General features: G+C 48.6%; 1 protein-coding gene across 1 annotated transcript in view; it reads right to left on the bottom strand.

Annotated features, from left to right (window-relative positions):
• Positions 1–16,401, bottom strand: part of TLN1 (talin 1) — a 51,217-nt gene that overhangs the window by 26,939 nt on the left and 7,877 nt on the right. Inside the window, exons 2-9 of the mRNA XM_053448837.1 lie at positions 14,134–14,186; positions 13,769–13,938; positions 13,536–13,633; positions 12,975–13,104; positions 12,683–12,835; positions 10,719–10,861; positions 10,205–10,332; positions 9,339–9,399 (exon numbers count right to left, since the gene is read on the bottom strand). Coding sequence (XP_053304812.1) covers positions 9,339–9,399; positions 10,205–10,332; positions 10,719–10,861; positions 12,683–12,835; positions 12,975–13,104; positions 13,536–13,633; positions 13,769–13,898 — 843 coding nt within the window. The 5' untranslated portion in view covers positions 13,899–13,938; positions 14,134–14,186. The remainder of the gene's footprint in view (positions 1–9,338; positions 9,400–10,204; positions 10,333–10,718; positions 10,862–12,682; positions 12,836–12,974; positions 13,105–13,535; positions 13,634–13,768; positions 13,939–14,133; positions 14,187–16,401) is intronic.

Genomic DNA, 16,401 nt, shown 5'->3' with positions numbered 1-16,401 from the left:
CAGTTTTTGGGAATGGATGATGATTCCCACAAGAAGCACTATGTGTCGTGGACTTTTTCAAGTCATCACAGACATTACTTTGAAGGTTTACAAAGTATGCGAACCCTTTCTTGGTCTAAAATGAAATATGAGATTAAGTTAGAGTTTGGACAGTATAAAACTGTCTCAGCTGCTAAAAAGGCTGAAATGTAGGCCTCACCAAAGTCCTAGAGAGTTTTTAACTGTTCTAAAGAACGCTTATTCTCTTACAGAACGTAAGCCCAGATATGATTCTCGAGAATTCCGTGATCTTTTCTTCTATGCAATGCCTTCTCCAATTCGGACAAATCTTGCTAGAGATTATGATAGCGATTGTTCATTAGACTGGCTTGTTAATGAATGCATGACACTGTATACAGTATTGCATGCCAATGATGATTTGTCTGATAAAAAGAGTCAGAAATTTCATGGACAAGAGGTAGCAGAAACCCAAGTCCATCTGGGATTAGAATCACAGAAAAAGAGAAGCTATGCTGAGGTGGTTAAATCCCCAAAACCTCAGAAACAGGAATCGGCTACAGCCTCACCTGTTGTCAGGCCTAAAACTCCTAATGTGGGATCCCAGGATAACAAAGGAAAAAGTCCTACTGCCAAAAAGAATCCACAGTGGAGGAAGGGTAATTCCCAGTGGAAGAAAAACCATCAGGCAAGGAGGAAATTTTACAGGACTAATAGGGACAGATCCAGTCAGTCTGAGTCTGATAACTCCCAACAGCCTCAGCCAAATAACTCCAACCCTAACAGGCAGTACAGGAATGGGAAAAACAATTTACGTCATCATGTAAATCAAATGAGTGACCAAATCAAATTGTTAACGGAGCAAATGACTAAATTAAGTCAAACTGTGGCTACAGCGACCACCAATCCTTTTTTAGGGGCAGGTCCTGTCACTATGCCAGCTCCCCCGCAATAGATCATAACGAAGTTAAAGCCGATGTGGCAATGCAGGGATGGTTATCAGATGATATAATTCCTAACCCTGTTTTACTTCCAGATCCTCATCATCTATCAGATGATTGTGTTAATAATGATGGTAAAACCTATGTGGTCCCTCCACTTTTGGCTAGGGGGGACGTGTCTGTAACTTTTTCTTCTATATTGCAGCCAGACCAAATGAGTCCGCAAACTAACTTGTCTTTAAAAGCACCTAGTTCCCAGGAACCGGCTCTGAAGGAGTTAACCGATGAGATGCCGACCGCTAGTAACAGCTTGAATGCTAAAGACATTCCTGAGAAGGAAGAACTAGTGGGTAAGAGTGTGCATACATCAGTACAGGTTGGAACTACTGCCGTGACAGGTAACGTATGGAAGACAAGTGATATGCTGACACATTCTAAGTTCTTATGTGAACTAGAAGAATATGAAGGAAGATATTATGTCTCTGTAAATGTACAGGATTCATTACCACAACCCTTCATGGGGTTAATTGACACTGGGTCACAGGCGACTATATTGTCAAATGTGTACTTTCAACAGGTAATGAACTTAGCAACAGAAAAGCCGAAGCTAAGAGACTTTCCAAATACTCTACTGAGTGTTGGAGGTAATTCCCTTCATGTCTTAGGTTCAACCTGGTTAAAATTTACCATAGGTAATAAGACCTTGAGACACCCGGTAATAGTGGTAAATCTCCCCTATGACCGATTGATTCTGGGTATAGATATACTCAGAAGACTTAATGTAATCATAGATTGTGTGAATGGGATTGTATGGTCACAAACCAAAGTACCCATTCCATATGATAAGTCTCATCAGCAATCCAGGCGTAATTGCCATGTGATTGAGGAAAGACCGGACTCAATTGAAATTCATTTTAGGAATAGTCAGTCATCTGATGTTACTGTTTTGCAGGTTAATGATTTGCCAAAGATTCTTATGATTCTTATGATTGTGGTTTTACTAACCTTCATGTCGCTAGGATCCAGACTGATCCCGATCTACCACCCGTATGTATCAAGCAATATAGACTACCTTTAGCGTCCTATGATGCGCTACAGGATATCATTCGGAATTTAAAGGACCGAGGTATTATCCGTTCGGTGCACAGTTCGTATAATAATCCCATCCTAGGAATTCTGAAGCCTAATGGTCAATGGCGTTTGTGTGCTGATTTAAGACAGCTAAATAAACGTGTGTATATGTCTGGATGGCCTGTACCCTACATAGACCAATACTTGGTACAAATGCAAGGATCCAAAATATTTACTGCCCTAGATTGTGCCCAGGGATACTGGACTATTCCGGTACACAAGGAAGACCAATACAAGTTGGCCTTTACATTTGGAAAACAGCAGTATACTTGGACCCGGATGCCTTTTGGTTATATAAATTCTGGTCATGAATTTGCTGTATTCATGCATAAAGTTATGCCTGATGCATTTGAAAGGGGAACCTTGGCCTACGTGGATGATATTTTACTCAAAAGTACTTCTTTTGATAAACATATTCTGGAGATCCGACATGTTCTTAATCAATTAAGAGAGGCAGGAGTTAAACTCTCATTACAGAAAGCCCAATGGTGTCGTACCAAAGTCAACTTCCTTGGACACGAGGTAACTTCTGAAGGATTAAGTCCACAGAAGAAAAAAATTGAAGCTGTTCTGAATGCCAAAACTCCTACTAATGTCAAAGAATTAAGATCGTTCTTAGGAATGACTAATTATTCCCGTAAGTTTATTGATAACTATGCAGAAATAACAAAACCTCTTTTACAGCTGCTTAAGAAAGATGTAAGATGGAACTGGGGGGAAGCCCAGGACAAAGCCATAGACGAGCTGAGGAGAAAACTCACTCAGGCACCCTGTTTGGCATATCCGGAGGGAGGTAAGCCTTTCTATCTGGAAACAGGATTTACTAACTTAAGCATAAGTGCGGTTTTGTATCAAAAACAGGACAATCTGAACAAGGTCATCGCATATGCAAGCAAAACCTTGTCACCGGTTGAAATGAAATTCAACAACTGTGAGAAAGCTTTATTGTCTACGGTATGGGCATTACAGAATTTTCGGAGCTATATCCACGGCGAGAAGATTATTGTAGAAACTGCTCACCAACCTCTACAATATTTGCAGAGCGACAGGATACGAGACAGTAATCTTTCTAACAGTAGAATTACTGCATGGACTTTATTCTTACAGGGATGGCCGTTAGAAGTCCGTTATAATCAAAATAAGAAGAATGTAGTTGCCCAAGGACTAGCAGATCTACATGATTGTGTTGCTCTACCTCTGGATGATAACTCTACTGGAGATGATTTCCTAGAGGAACAATTACTTTCTCCGTATAAAGCTTATGACGAGGAATATTGTCAACCACTATCATGTGTATACATAGATGGTTGTTCATATCATATCACTGTTGATAATGAACGAAAATTGGTTGCAGGTATTGGAATCACCTGGACAGGTGATTATCCAAATATATCTGTAGGCTACCGCATTGGTCCTAAAAGCAGTCAGATAGCTGAACTTTGTGCTGTATATAAGACCATTCAAATGGCAATTGAATATGGTATCAAAGAGTTTGTTATAATAACTGATTCTAACTACGTGCGCAACAGTTTTGTCGAGTATCTGCCTAGCTGGAAACGTAACCAAATGCTGAGAAGTAACAATAAACCTGTGAAACATGGTAAGTTGTTTTGTAAGATTGATGAATTGGTAATCAAACATGGTTTGACCATTTACTGGAAGAAAACCAAAGGTCATTCTAAGATACAAAGTATCGATAAAGAAGGTAATGATTTGGCCGATTCATTAGCAAAACAGGCAGCCATCAATGGAGAACTTTTTAACATTGATGATCTTACTGGATCAATTCAGATTGAAGCCATAACTAGACAGCAAGCTAGAAATGAAGTGGACCTTAATACTGCACAATGGAGTCAAGAATTTCCCAACGAGGATCTGATCACTAGTCAAAAGAACGATCCCGTAATTGGTCGATTTTATGAGTATATAAAAGATCCCATTGCCAATCCTATCACTGATGATGATTGTAAGGATAATGAAGACTTGCGAATCTTGATGAGATATAAAGTCCAATTCAATTTGATGGATGGATTGCTGATCAGAACATCCAAACATGGCATACAACAATGGGTAGTTCCTACCGCCTTTAGAGGTTTAATGTTGCAACACGCACATGATGCACCTACATCTGGTCATCGTGGGGATAAGATCACCTACGAAATATTGCGTGATTATGCCTATTGGCCACATATGCTAAGAGATGTGCAAACTTATTGTCGAGGATGTTTGATCTGTCCGCAATTCCAACCTCATGCTCCAACTCATCGTGCACCACTTCAAAAACGAGGAATGTCTCTACCTTGGTCTGACATACAAATCGATTTCATAGGACCTGTAACTAGATCCTCAAGAGGTAACAAGTATATGTTAACTGTTACATGTATGTTCACCAAATGGGTAGAATGTATTCCATGCAGAGAGAACACTAGTTCTGTGTGTGCAGCATTACTAATCAATCATGTATTTTCCAGATTTGGTCTTCCTCAGAGAATTGAGTCAGATCGTGGAAGTCATTTCACAAGTGAAGTGATGACAAAAATGTGGAAAATCCTAGGTGTGAAACGCAAGTTACATATCGCCTACCGTGCAGCTTCTAGCGGAGGGGTAGAGCGTTATAACCAGTCCATAGTAAATATACTCAAGAAGTATGTGAAAGAATCTGGCAAGGACTGGGATGTTAAATTGCCTTTAGTTCTAATGGCTATTAGAGCTACACCTAGTACTGCTACTAAGATGTCACCTTTTGAACTGATGACAGGCAGGAAGATGGTTTTACCACAACATTTGCTATATCGTACATCTGATCATAATCTGATCAACGCTGCAACAACCCATCAGTATGTTGAAAATCTACGTAAACATCTTCAACATGCATTTGCTTTTGCACAAAAGAATCTAGGAAAAGCAGCAATCAGTGCTAAAACCTACTATGATCTGAAGACTACTAAGAAAGAATATGAAATCTCCGACCAAGTTTATCTGTATAACTTTGCACGAAACCAAGTGAAGGAAAAGAAGTTTCTACCTTCTTGGAAGGGTCCATATGTCATAATTGACAAGATTTCACCAGTAGCTTATAAGATCAAGATTCCTAAAGATGGTGATTTTGTTGAAAAATGGGTTCACATTAACCAGTTGCGTGTTTGTCATCCTAGATCTCAGTTAAGAATTATAGATAATGATTCGGAAATAGAAGACTGAACACCTGTGTGGAATCAGAAGATCCAAATCAACAATGTGGTATCGTATACAACTTGACATGTGGTTATGTTATGTGATAATGTATATCCATATCATTAATTTCCATACCATCCAGCAACTATATCAATATCGATAGGTAGATTGGATAGCTATGTTTTAATGTCAAGTGATATTACAAGTATGTATACTCATACTATTCTTCTTTTTGAATATTAAGACAAGGATTCAAGTCCTGAAAGATGTCCAAGAAGGATGTGGCGATTGTCTGGATCGTATTACTCCTGTGTCACGACATGCGGATGGAACCGATCGCAGAGCCTGGACCATCTTCTGGCATCATGATCCAAGAGACTCCTGGATTCATCCTTACAGAAAAGAGGATCCTAACACAACGTGTGTTTGTCAGCTTAGACCCGAAGATCTCCATCGAAAAACAGTACAACGTTTCATCGATGCAGCTCCCTGAATTAAAGGCCTGGTACCAGATGCATCTTGAAAGAGCACAAGGACGCGTTCAAGAAATTTTGGAACAAGCCAGGAAGCCGTTTGTATCGAGCTCCATCACAATGAATCATCGAGCTAAAAGATTCCTTGTTGCCTTAATTGTCGCCTTGGTATGTACAGCCATAGGTGCAGTCGTTGCAACCGGTATGTCTGCCGCAAACTCTGTTTCTGTTCAAACTTTGGAGAACGAAATTCGAGGCTTAAAAGGAGAAATCAATGCTATTCATCGGGAAATGGAACGACAAAGAGAGTATTTAGTCGATTTAATGGTTATGGTGAATGATACCATTGTAACCACAAATATGCATTCTAAGTTAATCTCTCACTCCATTAATCTGCACCAAAGTCATGAACAATTCAAACGTGAACTTTTGTTTATGCACGACCCGATAATATTCCACACAAATTCATTTTTGGATGAAGTGCAATCTGGAATGACTGAGTTAACCAGAGGACATATTCCTTTATATTTTGTTTCAGATGATATTGTTCGTAAAATGATAACTGAAATGAATGTCGATACAGAAAGTTTTCATTAATGACTTCTCTTACAGGAGCAAAGGTGTTCCAATCTGTGCATTATACCCCTACAAGTCCCATGTCGGACGATATGATTTGAAGTCGTTAATATGCATCTGATGCTTGTTTAGATCATTCTAAAGCAAACTGGATTTTGCTTTGTCATAATCTAAAGGGGGGATTATGTCAGATATTTTATGATAGAAAACATGTATTGTATATGTTCTGTATTTTACATGAGCACAAAATGGAGTCAGAGCCATTTTATTTTATTTAATCATGTAGTGATTATTTCTGTTTGTCCTTGTTCCCTCTATAATTGAGAACAAAGGAGTATTCATGTATAATGATGTTTCAGCGTATATATGATCCAATTAATGTTATCTTCCATGAGAAAGTTAAGGAGTAGACACTGCATATCCTTAGGAATGTAAATTGGAATGGGGGATACGTCGTAAGACCACCAAAACCTAATTTACTACCTAGGAGGCAACATCTGGAGATATGGGTGACTACAAAGACCTGATTTACTACCTAGGAGGTAACATCTAAAGATAAGGGTGACCATGAATTAATTCCTAACACATATGTAATGGTTTTAAGTTATTTCTTAGACCAGAGCGTCTCTCGCTGGTAAATTAAGAAATTACAACGTGTAAAAATGAGTAGAAGTCCTAATTATAATGGGTAAAACCCACCGTTATGATTGGATAATTCCAATCAAGAGGTGGAGGCTATGATAATAAGCTATGTCTTTAAAAGCTTATGTCTTTAATAATTTGGGGTCGGACCTTAAAAACTCACCTTAAAAAAAAACGGAACCTAAAAGACTGACCTTAAAAAAAAGAAACGCACCCTGAAACAGACAGACCCTGACGGACTCATTTAATTTACCCCGAAGAATTGGAATCTCAAAATCCTGGCACCATAATCTTACTCTTAGAAATACTTTGAGTCCCCACCTATATAACTTTTAGTAAGTTATATTTCTTTCCACTTAATTTCTTGCCACTGAACCTGGATTAACTTCTACAAGGACCAGTTGGACAACAGCAACAAGTGGTGGTAAATATAATTGTTTTTTTATTCTAAATAGAGGTGAATTTTGTCTTCTTCGTATAGAATTCCCTGTTTCTGGGAAGTACTATATTGCATTATTGTATATGACGGCTTGTGAGACTGCAGCTTATAACCCGTGATAATAACAATAATGAAAAGGTATTTTTACCTGTAGATGAAGTTTGACATTATTTGCATCTATTAGGAATTTCACTAAATACTCTTAGACATTATTAAATTATTTTAATTGTCATATTAGTTAAACTAATATAATAGAGTTAGTGATCTTTTTATTACCGCCTTGATGATTATCATTTTTGGTTGCTGAGTGGGATGGAAATTAATTGTGTGTGTTAGACTCATAAAGTATTAATCCATATTGATAACTTTCGATAATATACCGTATTTGGATATACTGCAATTTGACATGTTTAAGAACTTTGTATTTTGTATTCTGCACTGTGTGACTTATATATAGATTTTATAAATTGCCTTCACAATAAATAATATTTTTGATTGATTATCGTTGTGATATATATCTAATTTGAATTATAATTTTCGGCGATCTGAAAGGATTTAGGATCGGAGATAAAATATAGGGTATCTCCTTAAATTAATATTGTGGATGTGGTACTACAATATTTGGTAGCGTCGTTATTTTGCGTGTGTGATAAAATATTGGTTTTGCCTATTTTGTCTCATTAATATCCCTAACAGCCCCCTCCCGGTATATTACACGCAGATACAGCCGGTACCGGACCTGTCCCCCTCCCGGTATATTACACGCAGATACAGCCGGTACCGGACCTGCCCCCCTCCCGGTATATTACACACAGATACAGCCGGTACCGGACCTGCCCCCCTCCCGGTATATTACACACAGATACATTACACGCAGATACAGCCGGTACCGGACCTGCCCCCCTCCCGGTATATTACACGCAGATACAGCCGGTACCGGACCTGCCCCCCTCCCGGTATATTACACGCAGATACAGCCGGTACCGGACCTGCCCCCCTCCCGGTATATTACACGCAGATACAGCCGGTACCGGACCTGCCCCCCTCCCGGTATATTACACGCAGATACAGCCGGTACCGGACCTGCCCCCCTCCCGGTATATTACACGCAGATACAGCCGGTACCGGACCTGCCCCCCTCCCGGTATATTACACGCAGATACAGCCGGTACCGGACCTGTCCCCCTCCCGGTATATTACACGCAGATACAGCCGGTACCGGACCTGTCCCCCTCCCGGTATATGACACGCAGATACAGCCGGTACCGGACCTGCCCCCCTCCCGGTATATTACACGCAGATACAGCCGGTACCGGACCTGCCCCCCTCCCGGTATATGACACGCAGATACAGCCGGTACCGGACCTGTCCCCCTCCCGGTATATTACACGCAGATACAGCCGGTACCGGACCTGTCCCCCTCCCGGTATATTACACGCAGATACAGCCGGTACCGGACCTGTCCCCCTCCCGGTATATTACACGCAGATACAGCCGGTACCGGACCTGCCCCCTCCCGGTATATTACACGCAGATACAGCCGGTACCGGACCTGCCCCCTCCCGGTATATGACACGCAGATACAGCCGGTACCGGACCTGCCCCCCTCCCGGTATATTACACGCAGATACAGCCGGTACCGGACCTGCCCCCTCCCGGTATATGACACGCAGATACAGCCGGTACCGGACCTGTCCCCCTCCCGGTATATTACACGCAGATACAGCCGGTACCGGACCTGTCCCCCTCCCGGTATATTACACACAGATACAGCCGGTACCGGACCTGCCCCCCTCCCGGTATATTACACGCAGATACAGCCGGTACCGGATCTGCCCCCCTCCCGGTATATTACACACAGATACAGCCGGTACCGGACCTGCCCCCCTCCCGGTATATGACACAGATACAGCCGGTACCGGACCTGCCCCCTCCCGGTATATTACACGCAGATACAGTCGGTACCTGGAATATCTTGCGCTCCCCCTTCTGCTTGACGTATTCTTTTGGCAGAAAATCCTTTAACCTGGAAGTGAAGCCATTTTATAAATACTGCGAGGGACAGAAAACAACCACCACCAGGGGGAGGGGTATAATCTGCCCCGGGAAAACACTGAGTGTAAAGCGAGTGCACTGTGGACTGAATGCAGGTATTGGAGTGGAGGGCACTGCGGACTGAGTGTGGGTATTGGAGTGGAGGGCACTGCGGACTGAGTGCGGGTAATGGAGGGGAGGGCACTGCGGACTGAGTGCGGGTATTGGAGTGGAGGTCACTGCGGACTGAGTGCGGGTATTGGAGTGGAGTGGAGGGCACTGCGGACTGGGTGCGAGTATTGGAGTGGAGGGCACTGCGGACTGAGTGCGGGTAATGGAGTGGAGGGCACTGAGGACTGAGTGTGGGTATTGGAGTGGAGGGCACTGCGGACTGGGTGCGAGTATTGAAGTGGAGGTCACTGTGGACTGAGTGCGGGTATTGGAGTGGAGCGGAGGTCACTGTGGACTGACTGTGAGTATTGGAGTGGAGCGGAGGGCACTGCGGACTGAGTGCAGGTAATGGAGTGGAGGGCACTGCGGACTGAGTGCAGGTAATGGAGTGGAGGGCACTGCGGACTGAGTGTGGGTATTGGAGTGGAGGGCACTGTGGACTGAGAGCGGGTACTGGAGTGGAGGGCACTGCGGACTGAGTGTGGGTATTGGAGTGGAGGGCACTGCGGACTGAGTGCGGGTATTGGTGCGGAGGGCACTGTGGACTGAGTGTGGGTATTGGAGCGGAGGGCACTGCGGACTGAGTGTCCGTGGGTGAGTGTAGGAGGAGTACATGCTTCACTTACTCCAGGAAGCCCGGCTTGTGCTTGGATTCGTTGTGGGGCCCAAACTGCACCTGGCTCTGGTACCCGGCGAACTCGCAGGCTTTATCAAACGACACGGGGTGAGAGCCGTTCAAGATGTCATCCCGCGCCTGCCGGATAAACAGCGATGAGGGGGAGAGCAGGGGGAGAGCAGGGGGGACGCAGGAAGAAGGGCAGGGAGAGCGGCCGGGGGGTCAGAGCATAGGGGTAAGGAGAGAGGCGGCAGATAACGGGGCAGGAGAGAGAGAGGCGGCAGACAACGGGGCAGGAGAGAGAGAGAGGCGGCAGACAACGGGGCAGGAGAGAGAGAGAGAGAGAGAGAGAGAGAGAGGCGGCAGATAACGGGGCAGGAGAGAGAGAGAGGCGGCAGATAACGGGGCAGGAGAGAGAGAGAGGCGGCAGATAACGGGGCAGGAGAGAGAGAGAGGCGGCAGATAACGGGGCAGGAGAGAGAGAGAGAGAGAGAGAGAGAAGGGGCAGATAACGGGGCAGATACCTGGACGTAGAGCAGATTGAGCTGGACGGGGTCTCTGGAGTCCACGTTCTGGTCGGAGTAGAAGAATTTCCGTCTCAGGAGGAGCGTCTCGTTCTCATCCACTCCTTGTTCTCGCAACGTCCGTCCCGGATCCAGCCAGTTCACTGGGGGGGGGGCATTACAACAGGGGGGGGCATTACAACAGGGGGGGGCATTACAACAGGGGGGGGCATTACAACAGGGGGGGGCATTACAACAGGGGGGGCATTACAACAGGGGGGGGCATTACAGCGGGGGGGCTGGGTGTGTGTGTACAGGCGCAGTATACGGCCGGGTGCGGGTGTGTGTACAGGCGCAGTATACGGCCGGGTGCGGGTGTGTGTGTGTGTACAGGCGCAGTATACGGCCGGGTGCGGGTGTGTGTGTGTGTGTACAGGCGCAGTATACGGCCGGGTGCGGGTGTGTACAGGCGCAGTATACGGCCGGGTGCGGGTGTGTACAGGCGCAGTATACGGCCGGGTGCGGGTGTGTGTGTGTGTGTGTGTACAGGCGCAGTATACGGCCGGGTGCGGGTGTGTACAGGCGCAGTATACGGCCGGGTGCGGGTGTGTGTGTATAGGCGCAGTATACGGCTGGGTGTGTGTGTGTACAGGCGCAGTATACGGCCGGGTGTGTGTGTGTGTGTGTGTGTGTGTGTGTGTGTGTACAGGCGCAGTATACGGCCGGGTGCGGGTGTGTGTACAGGCACAGTATACGGCCGGGTGCGGGTGTGTGTGTGTGTACAGGCGCAGTATACGGCCGGGTGCAGGTGTGTGTGTGTGTGTGTACAGGCGCAGTATACGGCCGGGTGCGGGTGTGTGTGTGTGTGTGTGTGTATAGGCGCAGTATTTGGCTGGGTGCGGGTGTGTGTGTGTGTGTGTACAGGCGCAGTATACGGCCGGGTGCGGGTGTGTACAGGCGCAGTATACGGCCGGGTGCGGGTGTGTGTGTGTGTGTGTGTACAGGCGCAGTATACGGCCGGGTGCGGGTGTGTACAGGCGCAGTATACGGCCGGGTGCGGGTGTGTGTGTATAGGCGCAGTATACGGCTGGGTGTGTGTGTGTACAGGCGCAGTATACGGCCGGGTGTGTGTGTGTGTGTGTGTGTGTGTACAGGCGCAGTATACGGCCGGGTGCGGGTGTGTGTACAGGCACAGTATACGGCCGGGTGCGGGTGTGTGTGTGTGTACAGGCGCAGTATACGGCCGGGTGCAGGTGTGTGTGTGTGTGTGTACAGGCGCAGTATACGGCCGGGTGCGGGTGTGTGTGTGTGTATAGGCGCAGTATTTGGCTGGGTGCGGGTGTGTGTGTGTGTGTGTACAGGCACAGTATACGGCTGGGTGTGTGTGTGTGTATAGGCGCAGTATACGGCCGGGTGCGGGCGTGTATAGGCGCAGTATACGGCCGGGTGCGGGTGTGTGTGTACAGGCACAGTATACGGCTGGGTGTGGGTGTGTGTGTGTAGGCGCAGTATACGGCTGGGTGTGTGTGTGTGTGTGTGTACAGGCGCAGTATATGGCTGGGTGTGTGTGTACAGGCGCAGTATACGGCTGGATGCAGGTGTGTGTGTACAGGCACAGTATACAGCTGGGTGTGTGTCTGTGTGTGTGTACAGGCGCAGTATACGGCTGGGTGCGGGTGTGTGTGTACAGGCGGAGTATACGGCTGGGTGTGTGTGTGTGTGTACAGGCGCAGTATACGGCTGGGTGTGTGTGTGTGTACAGGCGCAGTATATGGCTGGGTGTGTGTGTGTGTACAGGCGCAGTATATGGCTGGGTGTGTGTGTACAGGCGCAGTATATGGCTGGATGCAGGTGTGTGTGTACAGGCGCGGTATACGGCTGGGTACGGGTGTGTGTACAGGCGCAGTATACAGCTGGGTGTGTGTGTGTACAGGCGCAGTATACGGCTGGGTATATTCAGTACAGCTCTAGGCAGAGAAGCTTACACTCATCGTCTGTGTGAAGCTTTTGTTTGAGTTTCTCCATCTTTTTGTCGTCGCGCAGGAGCGTCTTGTCGCGCTTTAAGGTTCCTGTCAGCTCCTCCTTCTTCTCTTCCAGTGTCTCGCGAACCAATGAATACTCATCGTAATTGGTTATTCCTGCGGGGGGAGGGGTCACACAGGTGCAACGTTGCATGAGAATCCCAGACACCTGGACCCCAGGAGCGACCCCCCCACCCTGAGCCCATGCGTCCCCCCCACCCTGACCCCAGGGTGCCCCCCACCCTGACCCTCTCACCAATACGCGCGCAGATCGTCATCAGAAGGTCGCTCATGGTCTTTGAGTCGTCCACCATGACAGTTTTAACTGTGCCGTCCAACATGCGGATCTTCAGGGGCCGCTGCTTCTTCCTGTACTCCAGCGTGTCCTGACAATGTGGGGAAACAGAGCCCGGGATCAGCAGGGGCCACAGGGAGGATAATCACGCGGGGACCGCTGGGTCAGCCCCGGGGGGAGGTGTCAGGGTGCAGAGCGTGGGATCAGCAGGGGAAACAGGAAGGATTATCACGCGGGGAACGCTGGATCAGAGTGCAGAGCGTGGGATCAGCAGGGGCCACAGGAAGTATAATCCCACGGGGACCGCTGGATCAGCACAGGACAGAGGAGGGATCCCCACGAGATTCAGAAAATGTAGCGTCAAGCAAGCTTTTGTGAGCTCAGAGGTCTCTTCTTCAGATTGAACGATTGAGGTCCCTAAAGTGTACGTATTTTCTATACAGCCAATAAAGGGTGTCAGACGGGGGGGGGGAAGTAGCGATTGGCTGGGGATGTATTCAGTCACAGAGGGGCGGGTCTCACCCCGTTCCGCAGCATGTAGTAGTCCAGCGCTTTGCCGGCCTCCAGCCAGATTCCTTTCTTGGGATCCTCATCCGACAAGAAGAGGCCAAAATCATTCGCTGAAAGAAGAGGACGGCGACGTTAAACGCAAAGCTAGGCCATCCCCCGCGGAATGTGCCGGGCCCCCGCGGAATGTGCCGGGCCCCCGCGGAGCCCCACAACAAGTCTCAATGGCAGGAAGCGGCTGTACTCACGCTGTCCGACCTGCGCCTCGGGGACGCGCTCGCGGATGATGCGGCACGCGTCGTAGATCATGGTGGACGGCTCGAACTGCATCGTCTTCACCACATTCCCGATGCTGATCTTCAGGGATAACGCCACCATGGCTGGCGAAAGGGGCGGAGTCTAATCTACCGGCAGAAAACTGGACAGACATTAACCGCGTTACACACCCATCCACTCTGCGCGTGCGCGCCGCGGCCTCCTGCAGCTTCTAGCCCGGCCCTCTCGCACAGCTGGGATCCGGTGAGTGCCGGTGCTTTGGCCCCATACACCGTGCCGTATGCCGAGAAGTGAAGCAGGGCCTCACTGCCCCCCCCCATACACCCGGGGTACGTACCGCAGGGGAACTGAAGCCCAGTCCTTCAGATCGCTTTTTTTTTCTATCCAATCCTGTAATAATAAAAACACAGCTTAGAAGACCGAGCAGAGACGCGTTACCACACCGGCCTGGGCTCAGGGCCGACGCACGGACACTGACCGCAGCCCCGCGCCACGCCGGGCAGTATCCGCAGCCCCGCCGGACCGTGCGGCTCAGACGGCAGAGATATCCCGGCGATCAGCGGAATCCCCGTGTTCCCGACACACGGCCAAATATGGAGAGGATTGTCAGGGAGAGGGGGGGCCGTGGCAGCTCCGTGTGACATATCCCAGAATATCCCACATGTACAGCCCGTATACACACGCTAGCGGTATATACATACACGCTAACGGGATATATATACAAACACACGCTAAAGGTACGGTATATATATATGCACTAAACACACGCTAACGGGATATATATATATACATACACGCGCTAACGGTACGGTATATATATATATATATGCACTAAACACACGCTAACGGGATATATATACAAACACACGCTAACGGTACGGTATATATATATGCACTAAACACACGCTAACGGGATATATATATATACATACACGCGCTAACGGTACGGTATATATATATATATATATATATGCACTAAACACACGCTAACGGGATATATATACAAACACGCTAACGGTACGGTATATATATATGCACTAAACACGCTAACGGGATATATATATATATACAAACACATGCTAACGGGATATATATATAAATATATACACACGCTCTCTCTGCGCCCATGGCACTCACCTCACCCCCCCCTCTGCACCCGTGGCACTCACCCCCCCCTCTCTGCGCCTATGGCACTCACCTCTCCCCCCTCTGCCCGTGGCACTCACCTCTCCCCCCCTCTCTGCGTCTGCGCCCATGGCACTCACCTCTCCCCCCCCCCTGCCCGTGGCACTCACCTCTCCCCTCCCCTCTGCCCGTGGCACTCACCTCTCCCACCCCTCTGCCCGTGGCACTCACCTCTCCCCCCCCTCTGCCCGTGGCACTCACCTCTCCCCCCCCCTCTGCCCGTGGCACTCACCTCTCCCCCCTCTGCCCGTGGCACTCACCTCCCCCCCCCTCTGCCCGTGGCACTCCCGTGGCACTCACCTCCCCCCCCCCCTCTCTGCCCGTGGCACTCACCTCGCCCCCCTCTCACCCCTTCCCTGTGCAGCCTCTGGCTAAAGGAACTTTACAATAGACACTCACAGCACCCCAACCCCCCCCCAACGAGATACCCCTACAGCCACCACTCACACTACTCAGCAACTGCTAGGGCTGTTCTCCACCTCTGCGCCACAGGAGAGAACGTGGCCCCTAAGCCGAGACCCTACAAAGGGTTAGACAGACGAGGACAAGTTATTTAAAGGAGGCCAGAGCCTAAAATTAGAGGCCCAGAGGCTTTGATCTGGTGGCCGGACGGGTTGGCTGCCCCCACCGTGGCTCTTCCACCATTCACCTTTTACACAAACATAAACAATCTGCCCCATTTTACTATTACCCCCCCGGGGTGAGGACCGGCACCAGCTCGTGGTGCGTTTGGCGCCCGGTACAGAAGGATGGGGCAGCACCCTGGCCCGAGGGGTAAGTGTTCAGCCTCCCTGCCACGAGCAGCCACGTTACTCACCGGTTCAGGGCAGATAGAGTTGGCGCTGTACACAAAGCGAGCCGGCCCGGGGCTAACATCAGCCGCTGAGCCGCGGGGGACACGCAGAGCCCGCCGGGAGAGGGCAGAGAGCACGTCCGTGGGGGACACGCACCATGTGACGGGGCAACGGGGCAGAATTCCCAGCCACCGACGCTCCTTCCGGAAGGATCCGAGAGGAACGGCCCCGATCAGCTCCGTACACACATCCTGCGTGGCGGGTATTTATACTCTGGGGGAAGAGGAACAGGAAGGACAGGAGAAGATAGCGAGCGCTGGGGCAGGAAGTGGCACAAACTGCACCCTCCGACAAGCCTGCCCCCCTCCCCCGGGGTGGGGGTCCGTGTGGATATACACTGTATATACAATATGTATACGGGAAGGGGGGTGAGGGGGGTCATAAATAATCGGCCTGGAGGAGAAGAATGGAGCGGAGAGCGAGAGAGGAACAAATAAACCCAGGGACAGCGATAAACCCAGGGATCCATCAGAGACATCAGACACGCGCCGGACGCTGAGATGAAAGGCAGACGCCGCTCCCTCTTTAGCCTAGAAAGTGACGGCAGATATGAAGCGTTCAGGCCC

The sequence above is a fragment of the Spea bombifrons genome, chromosome 1 (assembly GCF_027358695.1).
Source record: "Spea bombifrons isolate aSpeBom1 chromosome 1, aSpeBom1.2.pri, whole genome shotgun sequence".
Lineage (NCBI taxonomy): Eukaryota > Metazoa > Chordata > Amphibia > Anura > Pelobatidae > Spea > Spea bombifrons.
Note: the sequence above shows the minus strand (reverse complement) of the source record. Positions and strands in the feature narration are given on the sequence as shown.